This window comes from Chiloscyllium punctatum, chromosome 40 (assembly GCF_047496795.1).
Source record: "Chiloscyllium punctatum isolate Juve2018m chromosome 40, sChiPun1.3, whole genome shotgun sequence".
NCBI classification, from domain to species: domain Eukaryota; kingdom Metazoa; phylum Chordata; class Chondrichthyes; order Orectolobiformes; family Hemiscylliidae; genus Chiloscyllium; species Chiloscyllium punctatum.
Genome location: NC_092778.1, coordinates 46171297 through 46191196, shown reverse-complemented (window position 1 = coordinate 46191196; position 19900 = coordinate 46171297). Strand labels below are relative to the sequence as shown.

Genomic DNA, 19900 nt, shown 5'->3' with positions numbered 1-19900 from the left:
CCTCTACGCTTGGAAGACAGGACGCCAACTCGCGGAACATTTCATGGAACATCTCTGGGAGACACACACCAAACAATCCCACCGCCTTGTGGCCAACCACTTCAACTCGCACCATCCCCAACTCCGCCAAGGACATACAGGTACTGGGCCTCCCCCACTGCCAAATCCAAGCCACCATAAACCTGGAGGAAGAACACCTCATCTTCTGCCTTGGGATCCTCCAACATACAGGATCAATGTATGAGTTTCCTCATCTACCCTCACCCCACCCCTCATCCCAGATGCAACCGTCCAACCTGGCACCGCCTCCTTGAACTGTCCTACCTCTCTACATTCCTTCTCACCTATCCGCTCCACCATCCCCTCCAACGTATCATCATCACCCCCACTTGCATCTACCTATCGCCTTCCCAGCTACATTACCCCTGCCCCAACCCCACCTTCCTAATTATCTCTCAGCCCCCTTCACCTCCCCATCCGCCCATTCCTGATAAAGGGCTTATGCCAGAAACGTTGATTCTCCTGCTCTCGGATGCTGCCTGACCTGCTGTGCTTTTCCAGTGCCACACTTTTCGACAACTGTTGTACTCAGCTACTTGGATTCAGAAATGTGCTCTGAATCAACTACAATCAGTTTCACAGTTTCTGAACATTTGTCGGTGTAGCCAATTTGAGCACCACAAGAATAATGACCAGATAATCTGTCAGAAGGTTGCAGGTTCAATCTCACTCCAAGGCTTGACTACATGAATTAGGCTGTCACTCTCAGTACCTGCACTGGCAGACGTGTTGCACTTAAGGTAACATTAACCAAAGCCCTGTTCAGGGATCAGATCAGATGGACATAACTGTTTTCATTGTACTGTTTTGAGCAGGGTTCTTATCCATTGTGTCTTGGGCCAATATTGATCCTTCAACGATAAACCAGAATATATTTTCTGGTCATTAAGCTCCCACAAACAGTGGCGATAAAGTCTGCAAATTGACTACTATGTTTCTTGCATTAAGTCCAAAGATGTGCAGGTTGGGTGGATTGGCTGTGCTAAAATGCCCATAGTGCCCAGAGGTGTGCAGGCTGGCTAGATCAGCCATGGGAAATGCAGGGTTATGAGAATAGGGTTGGGAGTGTTTTTGGGTGGGATGCTCTTCAGCGAGTTCTTTAGATCCGATGGGCTGAATGGCCTGTTTCCGGAGAGTAGGGATTCTATGAAAGACACCGACAACAATTCAGAAAGTACCTCATAGCGTGTAAAGCATATGGGGAGTTCTGAGGTTATGAATTGGTGCTACTGAAATGTAACGTGTTACTTTCAAAGACTTCTTAAGACTCTTAAGGGTAGAACTCACTAACATGAGCTGGCATTGCACTCACCTGTCGATACAAGCCGTTGCTCACTGCTTGTAGCAAATTTGTAAAAGCCTGGTTGTGCTGCAGCCTCACAGTGCTGAACTCATCACTGAAGGTGATTGGTGAAATCAAGTGCATTCCTGCTAGTTTATGGCACAACACTGAAAAAGGAAAAATTTAAATTTATAAAAGGGCCTTTCATGACTTCAGGCAATTGTATAATTATTTATTGACAATGATGTACTTATGAGAGTTAGTCATTCTGATAGCGTATTGAAAACATGATCCCACAAACAGGAATTGAACAATAAGTATCAGTCTAGATACCAAATATAACTCCCATGATCTTCTCCAAAAGGTGCCATAGAACCTTTTACATTGACCAGAGAGGGCAGATGTAAGTTCTGTTTAACATCTCTTCCAAAAGACAGAATTTCTAACACCGTAGCATTCTGTCAGTGCAGAAATGACAGTGTCCCCTGGTATGGAAGGTTAACCCACAATCTTGTAATTCAGAGGCAAGCATATGCTATCAACTGAAGCATATCTGATAGTTCAGGCTGAATGAGGTTACAGAGATCAAGAGGAGCAAAGCTATGGAGTAATTTTACACAACAGCCAGCATTTCAAAAATAAAGGCATTTCTATACTGAGAGAAAATGTAAATCAGCAAGCACCGGGGGGGGGGGGGGGGGGGGGTTGTTGATGGATGAATGGGATTTGGAAGAAGTTATGAGGAAGGATCACTGGACCTGAAACATTAACTGTGGATCTCTCTACACAGATGCTGCCAAACTTGCTGAGCTTTTCCAGCAATTGCTGTTTTTCGTAAAGAAGTAACGTTCTGGATGATCAAGGTCAATATCAATGCTGAGTGTAAAGGCTTCTTTCTGAAACAAAGTGCTTCATTTATCTAAAATTGGAAATTTTGGACACAAAAACAGGCTTTTTGCCCAGGAAATCTACAGCAAAACTGGAAGAGTTCAGAAATATCAGAGGATTGTTAGAGGCTTCAAACAGTTAAATTAAGAGTACCTGTATGTTGTTTTAATCTCCACACTTAAGAAAATCTTTACATGCATTTGAAGCAGTACAGCAAAGGTTCACTAATTAGTCCCTGGGATAAGAGACTGCCCTTATTATGAGAGGCAGAGCACACTGGATCTATATGATCCAGTGTTTGGAAATATGAGAGACAAGCTCTTCAAAACATGCCATATTCTGCATGAGTTTGATAGGACAGTTATTGACTGAATTTTTTACACTGGTCAGGGAATCTAAGATGCAGAGTCTTCCTGCAAAGAATCATTTCGGGCTGAGATGAGTACAAACCTCTTCACTCAAAGGGTTTTGAATCTTTGGGATTCTCTCACCCAGAAGGTTGTGCCATTGCCATCACTGAATGCACTTAAGGCTGGGATAGGCAGATGTTTGGTCTCAAGCAATGTGGAAGCAAGCAGGAAAGTGGAATTGGAGCCCAAGGCCAGGATGAATCAGGATCACATTGAAGACAGAGCAGGATCAACAGGCCATGCTGTCATCTCCTGTTCCTTTTCCTCATGCTGTTGTGTATCCATGGGTTCATTTATCAAGTTCACTGAATAAAACATAGATTTTGCAACATTATGTAAACTAACATTAATTCTTCTTCTCTATATCTTCACTTCATTATTTCACCTTTATACAATCCTTTATTGTCAGTGTTGTGAGAGCTTGCCTTCCTCAATCTTCTCTTTGGTACATAATTTATACATTGTTAAAAACATCATCCACCCTGCTTTCTTTTCAACTCAGGAATCACCCTGGACTCTGATCTTTCAGCCAAATTACTCAACAGGACTACATTCACTGTGTCTTACATTTAAACAGGATCATTGAGCGCTGAGGATTTTTCTCATAAATAAAGCAGAGATGTTCCAGGAGTGAGACCAACAATAGCTGGTTGGGAATGGCAACCGTGAAATCCATCAATGTTGTTTTGGCTTGGTTGCATTCTACCAAGCTACACTGCTGCATTAGATCGGTTTCTGTAATTAAAGGACGGGAGAAATTTAATTAAAATAGTACTTTAAAAATGGTTTGAAAAGTGTATGTGTACACACACACACACACACACACACACACACACACGGGTATCACAGCTCCTGATGTTACAACAGTGACTACACTTTGAAAGTAAAAAGCATTAATTGGGTTGTGAAGTAGTTTGAGGGATCATGAGGTACTACAGAAATGCAAATTTTTGTATGAATGGCACAATTTTCAACAGGGTTATGGGAACAGAGAGCACATGGCATGTCCCAAATCTTTGAAGGAAGCAAGGCAAAGTGAGAAGGGCATTAAAAATGCATTTGAATTTCAGCAGCAAGAGAGATGGAAACCAGAGTTCCAACTCTGGTAGTTAAAGAAGCATCAGAAGGATGGAACTTTTTTTAAAATCAAATTTGGGATAACTTTCAAAAGAGGAACTGAATATATAGCTGAGCAGGAAGTATATAGGGGGGAGTGGGTGGGGTGAAAATAGGACAAGGCGAAAGTGAGGACTGCAAATTAGGGTCAAGAGCGTGGTGCTGGAAAAGCACAACAGGTCAGGCAGCACCCGAGCAGCCCGAATCATCGATTTTCCTGCTCCTGGGATGCTGCCTGACCTGCTGTGCTTTTCCAGCACCACACGCTCGACTGAAAATAGGGCAATATTGAATCTGACAGAAACACACAATTGGTTCGAATCAGCCATTCAGTTAACTGTCCCAGTTATCATAGTCATAGAGATGTACAGCACAGAAACAGACCCTTCATTCCAAGCCGTCCACACCAACCAGATATCCCAACTCAATCTAGTCCCACCTGCCAGCACCCTGCCCATATCCTTCCAAACCCCTCCTATTCATATACCCATCCAAATGTCTTTTATATGTTGCAATTGTACCAGCCTCCACCACTTCCTCTGGCAGCTCATTCCATACACATACCACCCTCTGAGTGCCTTAGGTCTCTTTTATATCTTTCCCCTCTCACACTAAACTTAGGCCCTCTAGCTCTGAGCTCCCCCACCCCAGGGAAAAGACTTTGTCTTTTTATCCTATCCATGTCCCCCCCATGATTTTGTAAACCTCTGTAAGGTCACCTCTCAGCCTCCGATGCTCCAGGGAAAACAGCCCTAGCAACCTCTCCCTATAGCTCAAATTCTCCAACCCTGGCAACATTCTTGTAAATCTTTTCTGAACCCTTTCAAGTTTCACATCTTTCCGATAGGAAGAAGACTAGAACTGCATGCAATATTCCAGCAGTGGCCTAACCAATGTCCTGTACAGCTGCAACGTGACTTCCCAGCTCCTGTACTCGATACTCTGACCAATAAAGGAAAGTATACCAAACGTCGTCTTCACTACCCTATCTACCTGTGTCTCTACTTTCAAGGAGCTATGAACCTGCACTCCAAGGTCTCTTTGTTCAGCAACACTCCCTAGATCTTTACCATTAAGTGTATAAGTTCTGCTAAGATTTGCTTTCTCAAAATGCAGCACCTCACATTTATCTAAATTAAACTCCATCGCCAATTCTCAGCCCATTGGCCCATCTGAGCAAGATGCAGTACTTGAGCTGGTCCCACTCCCATGCTTCCATTTAACTCTTCCAATCAATGTAACTAAAGTTTCTCAGCCCTGGAACCATTCTCGCAAACTCTCTCGAATGTTCTTCCATCCTCCCCAAAGTGTGGTGCCCAAGACTTCAGTTGAGGCGGAATCGGTGTTTTATAATGGTTGGCCCAAGGAGCTAGCACAGCGCGATGAGCCGAATAACTTGCTGCAGTGCAGTCACTCTGTGATTGCGGTGTCCGCGCACTGGGCAGGAGACCCAGGTCCTCGCATCTGCTCACAGCCGGCGTTTGAGAGCCGATAGCCGGCACTTACCATCGAAAGTGGCTGGAACTTGCTGCGGCAAACTAAAGGCCAGCTTGGCCCGAGGTCGCCGCAAGTCATCGCCGGAGTCCATGTCCCGGGGACAGCGGGTGAGACTCGCTCCGCTCTACACCAGGGCATTCACGGCGGAGAGTGTCACACAGAGGCAGACCCGGAAGTACAATCCAGAGAGAGAGAGAGAAACATTGCAGCTGAGACAAGGTTTCTGCTCAAACTGTGCATTCCTGCTGTGAAGAGAGAGGTGACAATTAGGAAAAAGAAATGCAGCCTTTTCAGAGATTGACAAAAACTTGCATTAATGTAGCATATCATCTTCAGGATATCTTAAAATGCTTTGCAGCCATTTAAGCACGTTTAAAGCGTGGTTGCTGTTGTAGGAAATGGCTAAGACACTAAGAGGAGCTCCCCTGCTATTCCTCATAATAGTGTTGTGGAACTTTTACATTTCCCTCAAAGGTAGAGGGGTATGATGCTTATTTAAATTCCCTAAAAGCTACAATGCAGTGCAGCAGATGTGGTCAGGCCTTTGTAATGCCCTTCCATGCAGTTCTTTCTAACATAGACAATCCATCATTGAATGAACCCTTAAAATATCCCACTAAGAGCTCTTGTAATATCACTGCCAGAGTTCTAAGTTCAAATCCCACCAACTCCAAATGTGTGTTATAATATGTCTGAGCAAGTTGACTTTAAAATAATTCTATGATATCCCACTGGTATCAAACTTCAGCTCCACATTTCAGAATTCTGAAGAAACTTCAGGCTCCCACTCCATAGAGAAATCAATTCTTATACTGCCAAATTCCAGACCTATTTTCCAGTATTATCAGAGCCAGTATTTCCAGTATTATGTACGATTTCCTTTATGTGACAATGCACCTTCCCCCATCACTGTTCCATATGGATTCTAGCTCAAGAATTGAAGGCCTTCACAATTTCATGACTGTGGTGGTAGAGGCATTTCAAGGAGATATTTCACAGTTTGAGATGCCTCTCTATACAGTTGACAATTTACTTTGCTGATTCCCCACTTCTGTATTTGGGTCTAACATCAGATAACATTAATCCCAAGTTGATTCAGACATAGATAAGTAGGCCATCCATCACTGACTCCTATTAGAAGGAATTCATCTGAATCATTACATCTCCTGCGCTTTCAGCTATAGATGTTTTGGCTTACCAGCAAAGTGACAACCATAGGGCTCCAGTCATAGGGACTGGACTGCATGTAAGAAGCTGTCTTATAAATTGACCCTTTTTGTGCTGGCTCTTTCTGGAAGAATGGATGATGGGTGTCACTGGTCTACTTTGTCCATTCGAATCTTTGTGTAACTGGTAGAGTGATTGCTAGCAAAGTGTTTCAGTCCTTCAACATCCACCATCTCCTTTTCCCACATAGCCTCATGGACATTATGGATGGACCTGTGATCAAAGGTGCTATTTTGCACAAACATTTACAACTGAGTTATCTTGGGTATTGTTTTCCATTTGTTTAGAGACAGTCAATTTTAGATCTATACTTATGGGTGGCAAAGTGGCTCAGTGGTTAGCACTGTTCCCTCACAGTGCCAGGGACTCGGGTTTGATTCCTGCCTCGGGCAACTGTCTGTGTGGAGTTTGCACATTCTCCCCATGTCTGTGTGGGTTTCTTCCCACAATCCAAAAGATGTGCAGATTAGGTAAATTGGCCATACTAAATTGCCCATAGTGTTCAGGGATGTATAGGCTAGGTGTATTAGTGTGGGGGAATGGGTCTGGGAGGTTGCTCATCGGAGAGTCGGTGTGGATTTGTTGGGCCAAAGGGCCTATTTCCACACTGTAGGGATACTATATCCAAATCACATCTAATTCAAGTGATAAAGGCTTGGGTGACTGCAATAGTGCAGGAGAAAGGTCTGAGCTAGACTTGCACCCTGTAAATCAACCCAAGGGCCCCTGCTGACCATGTTCTTGGCCACAGCGAGGAAGATGTGTTGCTATACTGTTCAATCATAGCATCTGAATGGATAAAATTACATTAATGGGTAGGACTGCTCTGGCTTCTCTAACCATCTAGTTTTCTATTGGGCAGTCTGAAATTTATTGCACTGCCTTAATTGCCCTAGGATAGACTTGTTCAGCTGATTATATAGAACTGGTCCTAAATCATAAACCACATTTACAGCCATGTGAACTCCAAATGGTTTCTCAGAGGGCAGGTGATGGCCGAGTAATATTATTACTAGATAATTATTTCAGAGACCCTGGTAATGTCCTGGGAATCCAAGGCAGAATGTCACCTTGGCAGATGGTGGAATTTGAATTCAATAAAAGAAATCAGAAAATCTGGAATTATGAGTCGAATGACCTTGAACCAACATCATTCTATGTTGGAAAAACTCATCTGGTTCACTAATGTTTGGTGACAAAAACATAAGCCAGAAATGTATGTTTGAAACTGAGTTAATGTTTTATTTATTCAGAACGACTATAATCTCTGTAGTAACAGAACAATCCTCTACTCATATAGAAACTTAAATGATACATCAAATCTCATCTTGGAAATGATACACCAGCTGTGTCACCCAAGGAGTTTGGGGTTTGCCATCTGGTTTTGTACCAAGCAGTCTAGATTTCACCACATTAGGTCCAGGTCCAGACCAATTTGGTATCGGGCTCCATTGGGTCTACTACTTAGAAATATTCACTGTTCATGACATGGGACAGTATTCAACTCTAATGAACTAAAAGGTGTTAACTGCCAAACGAATGTTGCAAATTAACCAGCTAGGCAGTTCCTGAAGGCCCAGCCCTAGTGATAAACATCATGAATTTTACAGTGATCCCACAAAGAAAGGTCCTATTGGAGCATCTGGAGTTACATCTTTGGAATAGATGGGACTTGAACCCGAGCCACTAGTTCAAAGGGAGGGACACTACCACTGCACCACAAGAGACCTAGGAGCCACTTTCTCCTCTTAGTGACATCACTTTCAAAGCTATTATCCTACAAGCTTATTGGTTAAGCTCAAGGTTACTATTTCAATATTATTTCCAGTTTTATGAATGCCTGCCATGAAGTTGTGTTCTCGCCACACTTATAAAAGATTCCTTGGGCCTATTAGTGAAGCATGTATAGAGATCAATATATTGAGGGAGAGTTTTTTTGTTTCTTCATGCAGAGCTTTCTTCTCCACTCATATACATGTTCCCTGCCTCCAGACTGCTTTTCTTCATATGCATTTGATCATACTTTTGACAAAAATATAAACAAATTGAACTCAATTAAAAAGAAAACAAACTGCCCATTAGGGCACTGTAAAAAGCAAACTTGGGGAATAAAATTAAAATATCACTAATGGGGCGGAAATGCCATAATCCCAGCCCAGGCAACCCGCATTATTGACCACATAGCAAACTGAGGAAGAAAATTTGCCAACATATCAAAGAAACATGATTAAATTTATTATCGAAGCCTAAGAAGCAAAACCAGTCTAGCTCTGAAGAATCACACCGGGTTCACAATTTATAATCGCTCTCTCTCTCTCACCCCACAGATGCTGCCAGATCTCCTTAGTTTCTCCAGCATTACCTATTTTTGATTCAGCATTTCCAACAGTATTCTGCTTTTATTTGCTTAATTATCTCCGTGAAATATAAAAGCCATGAGAGGGATGATCCACATATTGTCGTTTTAGATTTGCAATTTCTTAGGATCAATAATAATTTAGAAAATCAACCAAGGTCACTGAAATCTTTGGTTCAGTTTCTAAACCCCAAACAAATTATGCATCCTTAAATCGATCCAGTGTGAATTTTTGACTAAAATTATTACCCATCTGAAGTGCTCCTAGGTTATGAAGAATTAGTAATATATACTCTGCAAGCAATTTAAATCATCATCCATTTCTGCAATCAATGCATTCAGACTAAATGGAAGAAACTAGATGACATATCCCCTAGGATAAAAGCAAATTACTGCAAATGCTGGAATCTGAAACCAAAAGAGAAAATGCTGGAAAATCTCAGCAGGTCAGGGAGCATCTGTAAGGAGAGAAAAGAGCTGAAGTTTCGAGTCTAACTCGAGTCAAAGGTCTGACAAAGGGTCAGTTAGACTCGAAACGTCAGCTCTTTTCTCTCCTTCCAAATGCTGCCAGACTTGCTGAGATTTTCCAGCATTTTCTCTTTTGGACATATCCCCCAGGATTGATTTGCATATTGTATTATTATTACATTGTACATAAGTAATTCCAAGCATCAAGGCAGAGTGTTTCAGGATTAACAATATGAATTCAAACGGAAAATCAATGCGCTCAAGAACCCTAAAAATCCAGGTATCAACACTTGCGTTTGCAAGACAACAGATCCCGCCTTGACATTACTCTGGTTGTGATGTTGCCTATTGGCCTCTTCCTTTAGCAGAAATATGTAACCTGACCAGTTGTGGTGGGGGAAGAGCCGCTTCGATAAAGAAATTTTTCTTCATTTCATGTTATTTCGTAGACTTGAATTAAATAATTAAACCGTTGTATAATAAATTACTGTGTTGTTAAAGTCAAATGATTGAAAATATAATAATCAAAATTAAATACCTACTGGCACTTAATATTTTTCACTTAAAATGTGGTTCTTTTCTGAAACAGTAAGTAGCAGTATTTTTCTTAAGTTTTTATGGTATTTGTGAATATAAGATGCTGTAAACATTATGCCTTTTGAGGGTTACACAGCCTTCTGATTCTGAGGCTAGTGGGCAGTCAACTAGGCCAAGCTGACTTGGGATATCGGGCTTTGCGCAGGGATCTTTCAGCACTAACGATTTTTAACCTTCCGGTATTCTCTATCCGGTAAAGAGTGGCGCTGCGGCCGGGACCTCAGCCTCCTCCCACCGGTGGCGGCGCTGCTGCCGCAACCTCTGCCCCCCACCGATGGTGGCAACGCTGCTGCCGGGACCTCAGCCTCCTCCCACCGGTGGCGGCGCTGCTGCCGGGACCTCAGCCTCCTCCCGATGGTGGCGGCGCTGCTGCCGTGACCTCAGCCTCCTCCCACCGGTGGCGGCGCTGCGACCGCGTCCTCAACCTCCTCCCGATGGTGGTGGCGGCGCTGCTGCCGCGTCCTCAGCCGCCTCCCACCGGTGGCGGCGCTGCGACCGCGGCCTCAGCCTCCTCCCACCGGTGGCGGCGCTGCGACCGCGGCCTCAGCCTCCTCCCGATGGTGGCGGCGCTGCTGCCGTGACCTCAGCCTCCTCCCACCGGTGGCGGCGCTGCTGCCGTGACCTCAGCCTCCTGCCACCGGTGGCGGCGCTGCTGCCGTGTCCTCAGCCGCCTCCCACCGGTGGCGGCGCTGCTGCCGCGTCCTCACCGCCTCCCACCGGTGGCGGCGCTGCTGCCGTGTCCTCAGCTGCCTCCCACTGGTGGGGGTGCTGCCGGGCAGACCTCGCCCCCTTCTACCTCCCCGCGGTGCGTTGTGGGGCGGGTCGCGGTGCCCGGATGTGCTGATTGTGAGCTCGCTCCGTGTCGTAATCGTTAGCCGGGGGGGAGGGGGAGGTGGCTTTATCGCCGCGCGTTGCCGTCGTTGTCGTGATGGAAACACTTGGGGTATGTACCAGAGCTCCGGGTGAGGGTTAGTCGCGGACGCGATTCGCTTGGGCCTCCAGTGGACTTGCGGTGCCTGTACCTAGACTCCTAAAGCGCTTCCCCTTATAGCCTGACCGGCCGGTGACTCTCCCTCCCATGGTTACCACTCTCTTCCTTCTACCCCCACCCCTTTATTAACCCCCTCCCTGCTCCTCTTCGTTTTAATGGCGATTGCCCCAGGCTTGGGTCAGCAGCTGTCGTAATTTTGCCTCTCAAAACGCTTATCTGTCCTACCAGTAGCAACGCTGTATTGTATTGACGCCGGGGGTAGGCCCTGATACTGGGCTCCCCCCTCCTCACTGAGGGGGAGGGGAGCGCGCACGTGTTTGTGTGCGCACGCGCGTGTCACCCTCTTAGGCAGCGCCTCCGCTTTGTTTCCCTTTTTGCAGCGAAGGTGGAGGGGTGTCTTGCTTTCAAAGGCACACCGACTCTAGCTAAAGGTTCAACGGGTTTGTTTCATCATCTTCACCCCCTCCGGATGAGGACCTTTCTACTTCTAGCAGCTGGAGGGAAAATTTGAGCAAGTTTTTGAGGTGCAGCACAATCTCTCACTTGCAGCCCGAGGTTGGGTTTTTTTTTGAATGAATTGTTTCACAAGTCGCTTTACAACCCAACCACACGTTTTGCTGGCCAATGATACCCTAAATTAGCATCTGAAAAGTGTGAATTTTCCTACAGACGTTAGATGGAAAAAATGAAAGTGTTCTTTCACTCCTATACAGAAACCTTTTTTTTTGCTAATACATTTTATTTTTTCTCAAAAGTTTAAATTTTGTGTATTGATGAAATTACATGATATTTATTTATTGGGCTGTTTGTCTCTTTTTTTGTAAATATGTTTTTGTTGAAAATGATCTAGCTTTTCCAAATGACAGGTGTAGCAGAAGGCCTGAACTTCACATAGCATTATGGCATTTTATCTGAAAAGTATTTTTCAGACATTTTAAATGTCTTTTGCTTTACGTTTCAGAAGTGCTGTTATCTCCAGGTTAATTTTGATCATAAATTGAAAGAGAATGTCTCTGTTCAAAATTGCTAAATTCAAATTACAAGTTTGTCATTATCACTATATCCATTGACTTATTTGCATCACTTCAAGTTATTAGATATTTAAAACTTTAATGTACAAATGATTAGATTAGATCAGTGAAATAGTGTCTTTAATATCAAAGATCCATTTTTAAGTACAAGCCTTTAATGTCATAGAATCATACAGCATGGAAACTGACCTTTCGATTCAACTAATCTGTGGCCATCTTCTAAACTAAACTAGTCCCACCTACCAGCATTTGACCCATATCATAGAATCCCTACAGTGTTGAAGCAGGACATTTGGCCCATTGAGTCCACACTGACCCTCTGAAGAGCATCCCACCCCTCTAACCTTTCGCTGTAACTTTGTGTTTTCTATGGATTGTCTGCATATCCCTAGATATAGGCAATTTAGCATAGCCAATCCACCTAATACGCACATCTTTAGGACTGTGGGAGGAAACCAGAGCAGATAAGGTGAAAAAGTGTAAACTCCACACAGTTGCCCGAGAGTGGAATTGAACCCGTGTCTCTGGCACTGAGGCAGCATTGTTATTTGCTGGGCCACCACTCTGCCCTGTAAATAGATAATAAGTAGCTAACAAAAATTGCTCTTTTTTTCATATTCGTAAAGTGATCAAGAAGCTATTGAGTTGTCTTAACTCAGCTGGGTCATTAACATCTATTAGTCAAAGAAATCTGCCTCCTTTACTCAGCCTGACTGATTTGATTTTATGATGTGGAGGTGCCAGTGTTGGAATGGGGTGGACAAAGTTTAAAAAAAAATCACACACCAGGTTATAGTCCAAAAGGTTTATTTGGATGAGCTAGCTTTCAGAGCACTGCTCCTTCAGGTAGCTGTGGAGCAAGATCATAAGACATAGAATTTATAGTGAACTGTTACAGTATCATGCAAATGAAACGATATTAGATTACTTACAGTGTGGAAACAGGCCCTTCAGCCCAACAAGTCCACACCACCCCGCCGAAGCGCAACCCACCCATACCCCTACATCTACATCTACCCCTTACCTAACACTACGGGCAATTTAGCATGGCCAATTCACCTGACCTGCACATTTTTGGATTGTGGGAGGAAACCGGAGCACCCGGAGGAAACCCACGCGGACACGGGGAGAATGTGCAAACTCCACACAGAGAGTCGCCTGAGGCGGGAATTGAACCCGGGTCTCTGGCGCTGTGAGGCAGCAGTGCTAACCACTGTGCCACCGTACCGCCCATATTGAACAAGCCTAGATTGCTCTTAAGTCTTTCAACGTTTGGAATGGATTTCAGGTTTCAGTTCATAAATATGCAAATCCCAGAACTACTTTTAAGTTACATTCTGGGATTTACTTATTAATGAACCCAAACCTGCAACCCATTGTAAAAGATCAAAGACAACAGCAATCTAGGTTTGTTCAATATATCATTTCAGTTGCATGACACTAATCTTTTGGCTATAAATTCTGTCTTATGATCCTGCTACACAGTTACCTGAAGAAAGTGCAGCACTCTGAAAGTTAGTACTTCCAAATAAACCTGTTGGACCATAACCTGCTGTTGTGATTTTTAGATTTGATTCTAGTTTTGTTCCAACGTGATTGACTCCGAAACGCCCCACAAAGTGGCCTGCAAGTCACTCCTGTATATAAAACGCAAGACAAATTGAACCCTGCCAGTTGACTCCCCATCTTTCTGGTTGGTCCGAAGGGCCTGTTTCCACACTAAGTAATCTAATCTAATCAGTTGACTCTCAATCATTAGTAGTGATGGAATGTGTCACCAACAGTGCTATCAAGCAGCACTTGCTCAGCAATAACCTAGTCAATAAATACAGTTTGGGTTCCACCAAAGCAATTCAACTTGAACTCATTGCAACCTCGGTTCAAACACAGACAAAAGAGGTGAGATAGTGACAGCTATTGATATCAAGGCTGCGTTCGACTGAGTGTGATATCAAGGAGCCCTCACAAAACTAGAATTTATAGGTATTGTGAGGCAGATTGTCTGATTAGAATCATAGCTGCATAAACAAAGATGGTTGTGGTTGTTGGAGGTCAGTCATCTCAGCTCCAGGGCAACTCTGCAGGAGTTTCTCAGGGTACTGTCCTTGGCCCAACCACCTTCAGCTGCTTCATCAGTGATGTTCCTTCCATCGTAAGGTCAGAAGTGGGGATGTTTGCTGCTGATTGCATAATGTTCGGCACTATTCACAACTCCTCAGACGCTAAAGCAGTCCCTGTTCAAGTGCAACGAGATTGGGACAGTATCCAGGCTTGCGCTGACAAGTGGCAAGTCACATTCAAGCTACACGTGCCAGGCAGTGACCATCTCCGATAAGGCGCAATCTAACCACCCCCCATTACATTCAATTTTGTTACCACCCCTGAATTTTCCCACTGTCAACTTCCTTGGGGTTACCATTGACCAGAACCTCAGTGGGACTAGTCGCATAACACAGTGGTTACAAGAGTAGGTCAGAGACTGTCCATCTTCTGCAAGGCACAAGTTAGGAGTGTGATGGAGTACTCTCCACTTGCATGGATAGGTGTAGCTTCAAAAGCACTTAAGAAGTTTGACACCATTTTGGATAAAGCAACTTGCTTGATTGGCACTACATTCACAAATATCCACGCGCTTTGTCACTGACGCTCAGCAGCAGTGTGCATTATCTACAGGATGCACTACAGAATTTCACCAAAGCTCCTTAGACAGCACCTTCCAAACCCACGATCAGTTTCATCATGAAGGACATGACATGGGAACGCCACTGCCTGCACATTCCCCTCAACCACTCACTATCCTGACTTGGAAATATATCACTGCTCCTCCATTGTCACTGAGTCAAATTCCTAGAATTCCCTGCATAAGAGCATATTCAGTGTCAGGCGGACTGCAGATGGTTCAAGAAGGCAGCCCACGTCCTTAAGGGTAACTAGGGATGGGCAACAAAAGTGCTGGCCTGCTGACAATGTCTACATTCCACAAGTGGATTAAAATAAAACTTGGTTAATTCAAACTGTTACAAAGAGTTAAGGTGACTTGGAGTTGCCAATTTGCCAGTGATGAGTATATTCCCAAGAATGCTTTCTTAAAAAATGGCTAATTTACGTGTTTCCTTATGCAGTTAACTTTGGACCTTATCATTGCTGAAAAATAAGTCAAATCTATCCTAAGTTTTCTTTTTAAAAACAAGGAATTCACCAGTTTGTAAATAATAGTGTATTTTTGTTTTGATTTCTGCTAGGTTTCTGTGCTGTCTTCTTCCTGCCACATTCTATTTGAGAATTTATTTTTAACCATATTGGAATTTAACTTTCTTGATTAAGGTTTAGATCAGTTTTCCTGATTAATTATTTATCAAGCAGCATGAAGCTTTTAAGACTATGTAATGTTGGACCCAAAGCAGTAACAGTGTATTGTTAACTTCTTAGTGTTGGTGCCCAATGGACTGATCAGGCTAGTTCTTCAGTTTGCAAAAAGTGGAAAATAACTTGTACATGGAAATTTCCAGCTGTAGTAGTGTCATTTTAATTTTGTAAATATGCACAAGAATAGAACAACCATTAGAATGGTAAATTTTAATCCATACCGACCATTTGAATACAGTGGTACCGAAATTGCTTTGATCAAATATGTGTGATACTTCCTAACGTGCTGTAAGTTGAAAGCTAACAAAGCAAGGGCTGGCATGGTGGCTCAGTGGAAGCAGGCCCTTCAGTCCAACAAGTTCACACCGACCCTCTGAAGAATAACCCACCCACATCCATTACCCTACATTTACCCCTGACTAATAACCTACACAATGGGCAATTTAACATGGCCAATTTACCTAGCCTGCACACTTTGGAAATGTGGGAGGAAACCCACCAGACATGGGGAAAATGTGCAAATTCCATACAAACAGTCACCTGAGGCTGGAATCGAACCTGGTGCTGTAAGGCAGCTGTGCTAACCACTGAACCACCATGCCACCCCAAAGGTTTGAGTTTGCTGTTGGTTTGATAAAGCTGTTTCAAAGTTTGGGAGAAGATTTGTAGCTCGGGTGCTCGTTGTTGTGGTTCTGTTCGCCGAGCTGGGAATTTGTCTTGCAAACGTTTCGTCCCCTGTCTAGGTGACATCCTCTGTGCTTGGGAGCCTCCTGTGAAGCGCTTCTGTGCTGTTTCCTCCGGCATTTATAGTGGCTTGTCTCTGCCGCTTCCGGTTGTCAGTTCGAGCTGTCCACTGTAGTGGCCGGTATATTGGGTCTAGGTCGATGTGTTTGTTGATAGAGTCTGTGGATGAGTGCCATTCATCTACAGACTATCAACAAACACATCGACCTGGACCCAATATACCGGCCACTACAGCGGACAGCTCAAACTGACAACCGGAAGCGGCAGAGACAGGCCACTATAAATGCCGGAGGAAACAGCACAGAAGCGCTTCACAGGAGGCTCCCAAGCACTGAGGATGTTACCTAGACAGGGGACGAAACGTTTGTAAGACAAATTCCCAGCTCGGCGAACAGAACCACAACAAAGCTGTTTCAAATTTGTCTGTTCAAAACAGGAACTGTATAGAATGTATCATGACTTTCACATGGCTATTGAAGTTTTTAGGAATGTCCAATATATTAGCCGGTTGTGACTATGGTAATTGAGAATCAGGATGTAAGTAATTGCATTTCTGATGACTAAATAAATGAGTAGTAGATTCTGTAGTTGACATGGGTGTGCAGGTGAACTTTAAACCTTTTTATGAGTTTGTTTGTAAAATGGTAGGATGAAACATAGTGTGCAAGTATTGTTTGGTCATTGTAACTGGTTTACTTCCTTGGCTACTGAATGGTGAGGAGTTAGATAAACAGGCAAGAAGTGTATTTCCCACTATTGTGTATGGATATGTAAGGTGTCATCTGTTGATGTAGCTAATGTTGTCACTCTGGCAAGTCAACAATGATTTAGGAAACAAATTTTAACAACATCACCAAACATCTTGTGCTGTTAAAATCTTCAGTTTCTAAGTACAGTATTGTCTTGTGATTTAATACTTTAAATTGTTAACTAGTGTTAAGTTCGTAGATATCAATGGAATATATGGCCTGAAAAGCATAAAGCCAGGCAACCCTAGAGATATGGATTGTGGGGATTGGAAGTATGATTTATAATCAAGGCAAATGATGTTTGCTGACATGTTGTATGATGTGTTAAATTTTATTATTTCCATTATTGCTTGGGTTTAACATTTCAATTTTGCATAAGTTGGTAAAACGAAATTTATTTAACCTTTCAATGATGTAAACATTTGTCTAAAGTACAATAAACACATGAACATAAGGTTTTACATTCCTCTAAAATTGTGTGAATAAGTTAGAAAACAGGATGTCAGTTTAAATTTTCCAGTCAATGCTAGTGTTTTGTACTTCAACTTAGCTAGGTGTCAAACAACAAAGTACACTTTACACCTCAAATGGAGTGTTGATGCAACTTTATTGATTTGATGCATTAGCCTTCATGTATTAACTATTGATAATTGAATAATATATTTCGCCGTCTTGATCAGTAACTTTTGTTCCTTTTCTCAATTTGATCGCAACTATTCCATGACTGGCAAACTGATGGATAATTAACCTTAATTGTTATACACAGTATCTTCTATTGTGGCTAGTTTGGTGATGCACAGTTAGAATGTGCTGTGCAACTGGAACATGTGCCTGCATTTAAGATTGCCGCCATACCATGCATTCATAATGTTCAAGTAACACTCGCAATTTTCAAAGTGTTTTAATTGGCTACAATAGCTAAATTCACCCACTTTATTCAGTATTTATTGATTAGGAATTCAAGGAGTAACTAAGTGTCAAACTTAATTATAATTTATGTTTTTAAAATGACTGGCTGGGCCCAGTGATTTGTTTTATATTTCAAATGTTCATTTAGTAGTGAATATTTTGTTGCATCAAAGTGAGGACACATATCAGTGCTAAGCAGTGGAGTGCATTTCCAGCTTTAGCAACGTATGTTGAGTTTAAGCCTTCCTAAGTCATATATATCGCAATCTGTTGATGAGATAAGTTTCCTGTAATGTATCCCAGTAACGAGTCTGAGTTGCCACCATCAGTTAAGGATTTCCCTTGCCAGGACTGTTGGCTCTTTTACATTGTTAAATTACTGACAGCCAGTTTCAGGTAGCGAAGAATTTTGTAGTTCGAGTTCCTGGATGGATTGACATTAGTTTGAGCATGTTTTCTATCGCATATAGAGAAAACGTTCTTCTTGCAGCTTGGCCTAAATTTAAATCTATGCCCTATCGATCATGTCATTCCAGTCTCCTCTCAGTTAAATGTGTGGGTCATTAAAATTCTGTTGTATGTACAGCCTTTCTTAAAAGACAAGTTGAGATAAAGTGTAACTTGCTTAAGATGGAAGTATAATGGCTATATTATGTACATTGAGAGAAAATAAAATTTGAGATGAACTGAAAGATATGTAGTTTTCTGTTATCAACATTGCAGCATAAACTTTACTTTGCAATGGATTTTCTGAGAAGAAAGTCATATAATGGTTATGGTTTAAAAAAAAAACTTTAAGTGGGGGTAGTGGCATGTTGATATTGTCACTAGACTAGTAATCCAGGATCCCAGGCAAATGTTCTGCACAAAGTCAGAAGTCACACGATACCAGGTTATAGTCCGACAGGTTTACTTGAAATCACAAGTTTTTGGAGCTCTGCTTCTTCACCAGGTGAAGTAGCTTCAGAGCAGAGTTCCAAAAGCTTGTGATTTCAAGTAAACCTGTTGGACTATTATCTGATGTTGTATGACTTCGGACTTTGTCCACCCCAGCACCTCCATGTAACATTCTGGAGCTATGGATTCAAATCCTGCCATGGCAGTTGGCGAAATTTGAACTTAGTAAATAAAAGATAATCTAATGGTGATCATGTAACCACTATCAATTGGCATAAAAACCCATCTGGTTTCACTCATGTCCTTTCAGGAAAAGAAATCTGCCACCCTTACGTGGTCTAGCCAGTGTTTGACTCCAGACCCATAACAATGTGATTGACTGTCAGCTGCCTTCTGAAATAGCTGAGTAAACCATTGAGCTCAATGGCAGTTACAGATGGACAACAAACGTTGGCCTTGCCAGCAACACCCAAATGCTGTGCAAACATAAAAAAAAACTTTTTATTTCAATTTTGAAAATCTTAACAGTACATTCTTTATTTGGTAATGAATGGAAAAATTACAAAGATCTGCTGGAGTAAGGTTGGATGACTTTTTTGAAGTTATAGAGTCATAGAGATGTACAGCATGGAAACACACTCTTCGGTCCAACCAATCCATGCCGACCAGATATCCCAACCCAATCTAGTTCCACTGCCAGCACCCGGCCCATATCCCTCCAAACCCCTCCTATTCAGAAACCCATCCAAATGCCTCTTAAATGTTGCAGTTGTACCAGCCTCCACCACTTCCTCTGGCAGCTCATTCCATACATGTACTACCCTCTGTGTGAAAAAGTTGCCCCTTAGGTCTCTTTTACATCTTTTTCCTCTCACCCTAAACCTATGCCCTCTAGTTCTGGATTCCCCGACCCCAGGGTAAAGACTTTGCCTATTTACCCTATCCATGCCCCTCATAATTTTGTAAACCTCAGCCTCCGATGCTCCAGGAAAAACAGCCCCAGCCTCTCCCTATAGCTCAAATCCTCCAACCCTGGCAATATCCATGTAAATCTTTTCTGAACCCTTTCAAATTTCACAAAGTCTTTCCGATAGGAAGGAGACCAAAATTGCACACAATATTCCAACAGTGGCCTAACCAATGTCCTGTACAGCCACAACATGACCTCCCAACTCCTGTACTCAATACTCTGACCAATAAAGGAAAGCATACCAAATGCTGCCTTCACTATCCTATCTACCTGTGACTCCACTTTCATGGAGCTCTGCACTCCAAGGTCTCTTTGTTCAGTAACACTCCCTAGGACCTTACA

The 19900-nt window shown here is 42.9% G+C and overlaps 2 protein-coding genes across 6 annotated transcripts in view; one reads left to right on the top strand and one right to left on the bottom strand.

The window, feature by feature from the left end:
• Window positions 1-10639, bottom strand: part of eif2ak1 (eukaryotic translation initiation factor 2-alpha kinase 1) — a 52365-nt gene extending 41726 nt beyond the window's left edge. The window contains exons 1-4 of the mRNA XM_072559802.1: window positions 9847-10639; window positions 5263-5498; window positions 3208-3375; window positions 1373-1509 (exon numbers count right to left, since the gene is read on the bottom strand). Of these exons, the coding sequence (XP_072415903.1) occupies window positions 1373-1509; window positions 3208-3375; window positions 5263-5344 (387 nt within the window). The 5' untranslated portion in view covers window positions 5345-5498; window positions 9847-10639. The remainder of the gene's footprint in view (window positions 1-1372; window positions 1510-3207; window positions 3376-5262; window positions 5499-9846) is intronic.
• Window positions 10640-10733: 94 nt separating this feature from the next.
• Window positions 10734-19900, top strand: part of usp42 (ubiquitin specific peptidase 42) — a 105218-nt gene continuing 96051 nt past the window's right edge. For 2 of the 5 annotated variants that reach the window (XR_011954941.1, XM_072559796.1), the window contains exon 1: window positions 10735-10844. The gene's annotated coding sequence lies outside the window, so the exon portion shown is untranslated. The other 3 variants (XM_072559800.1, XM_072559798.1, XM_072559799.1) reach the window with 3 other exon arrangements.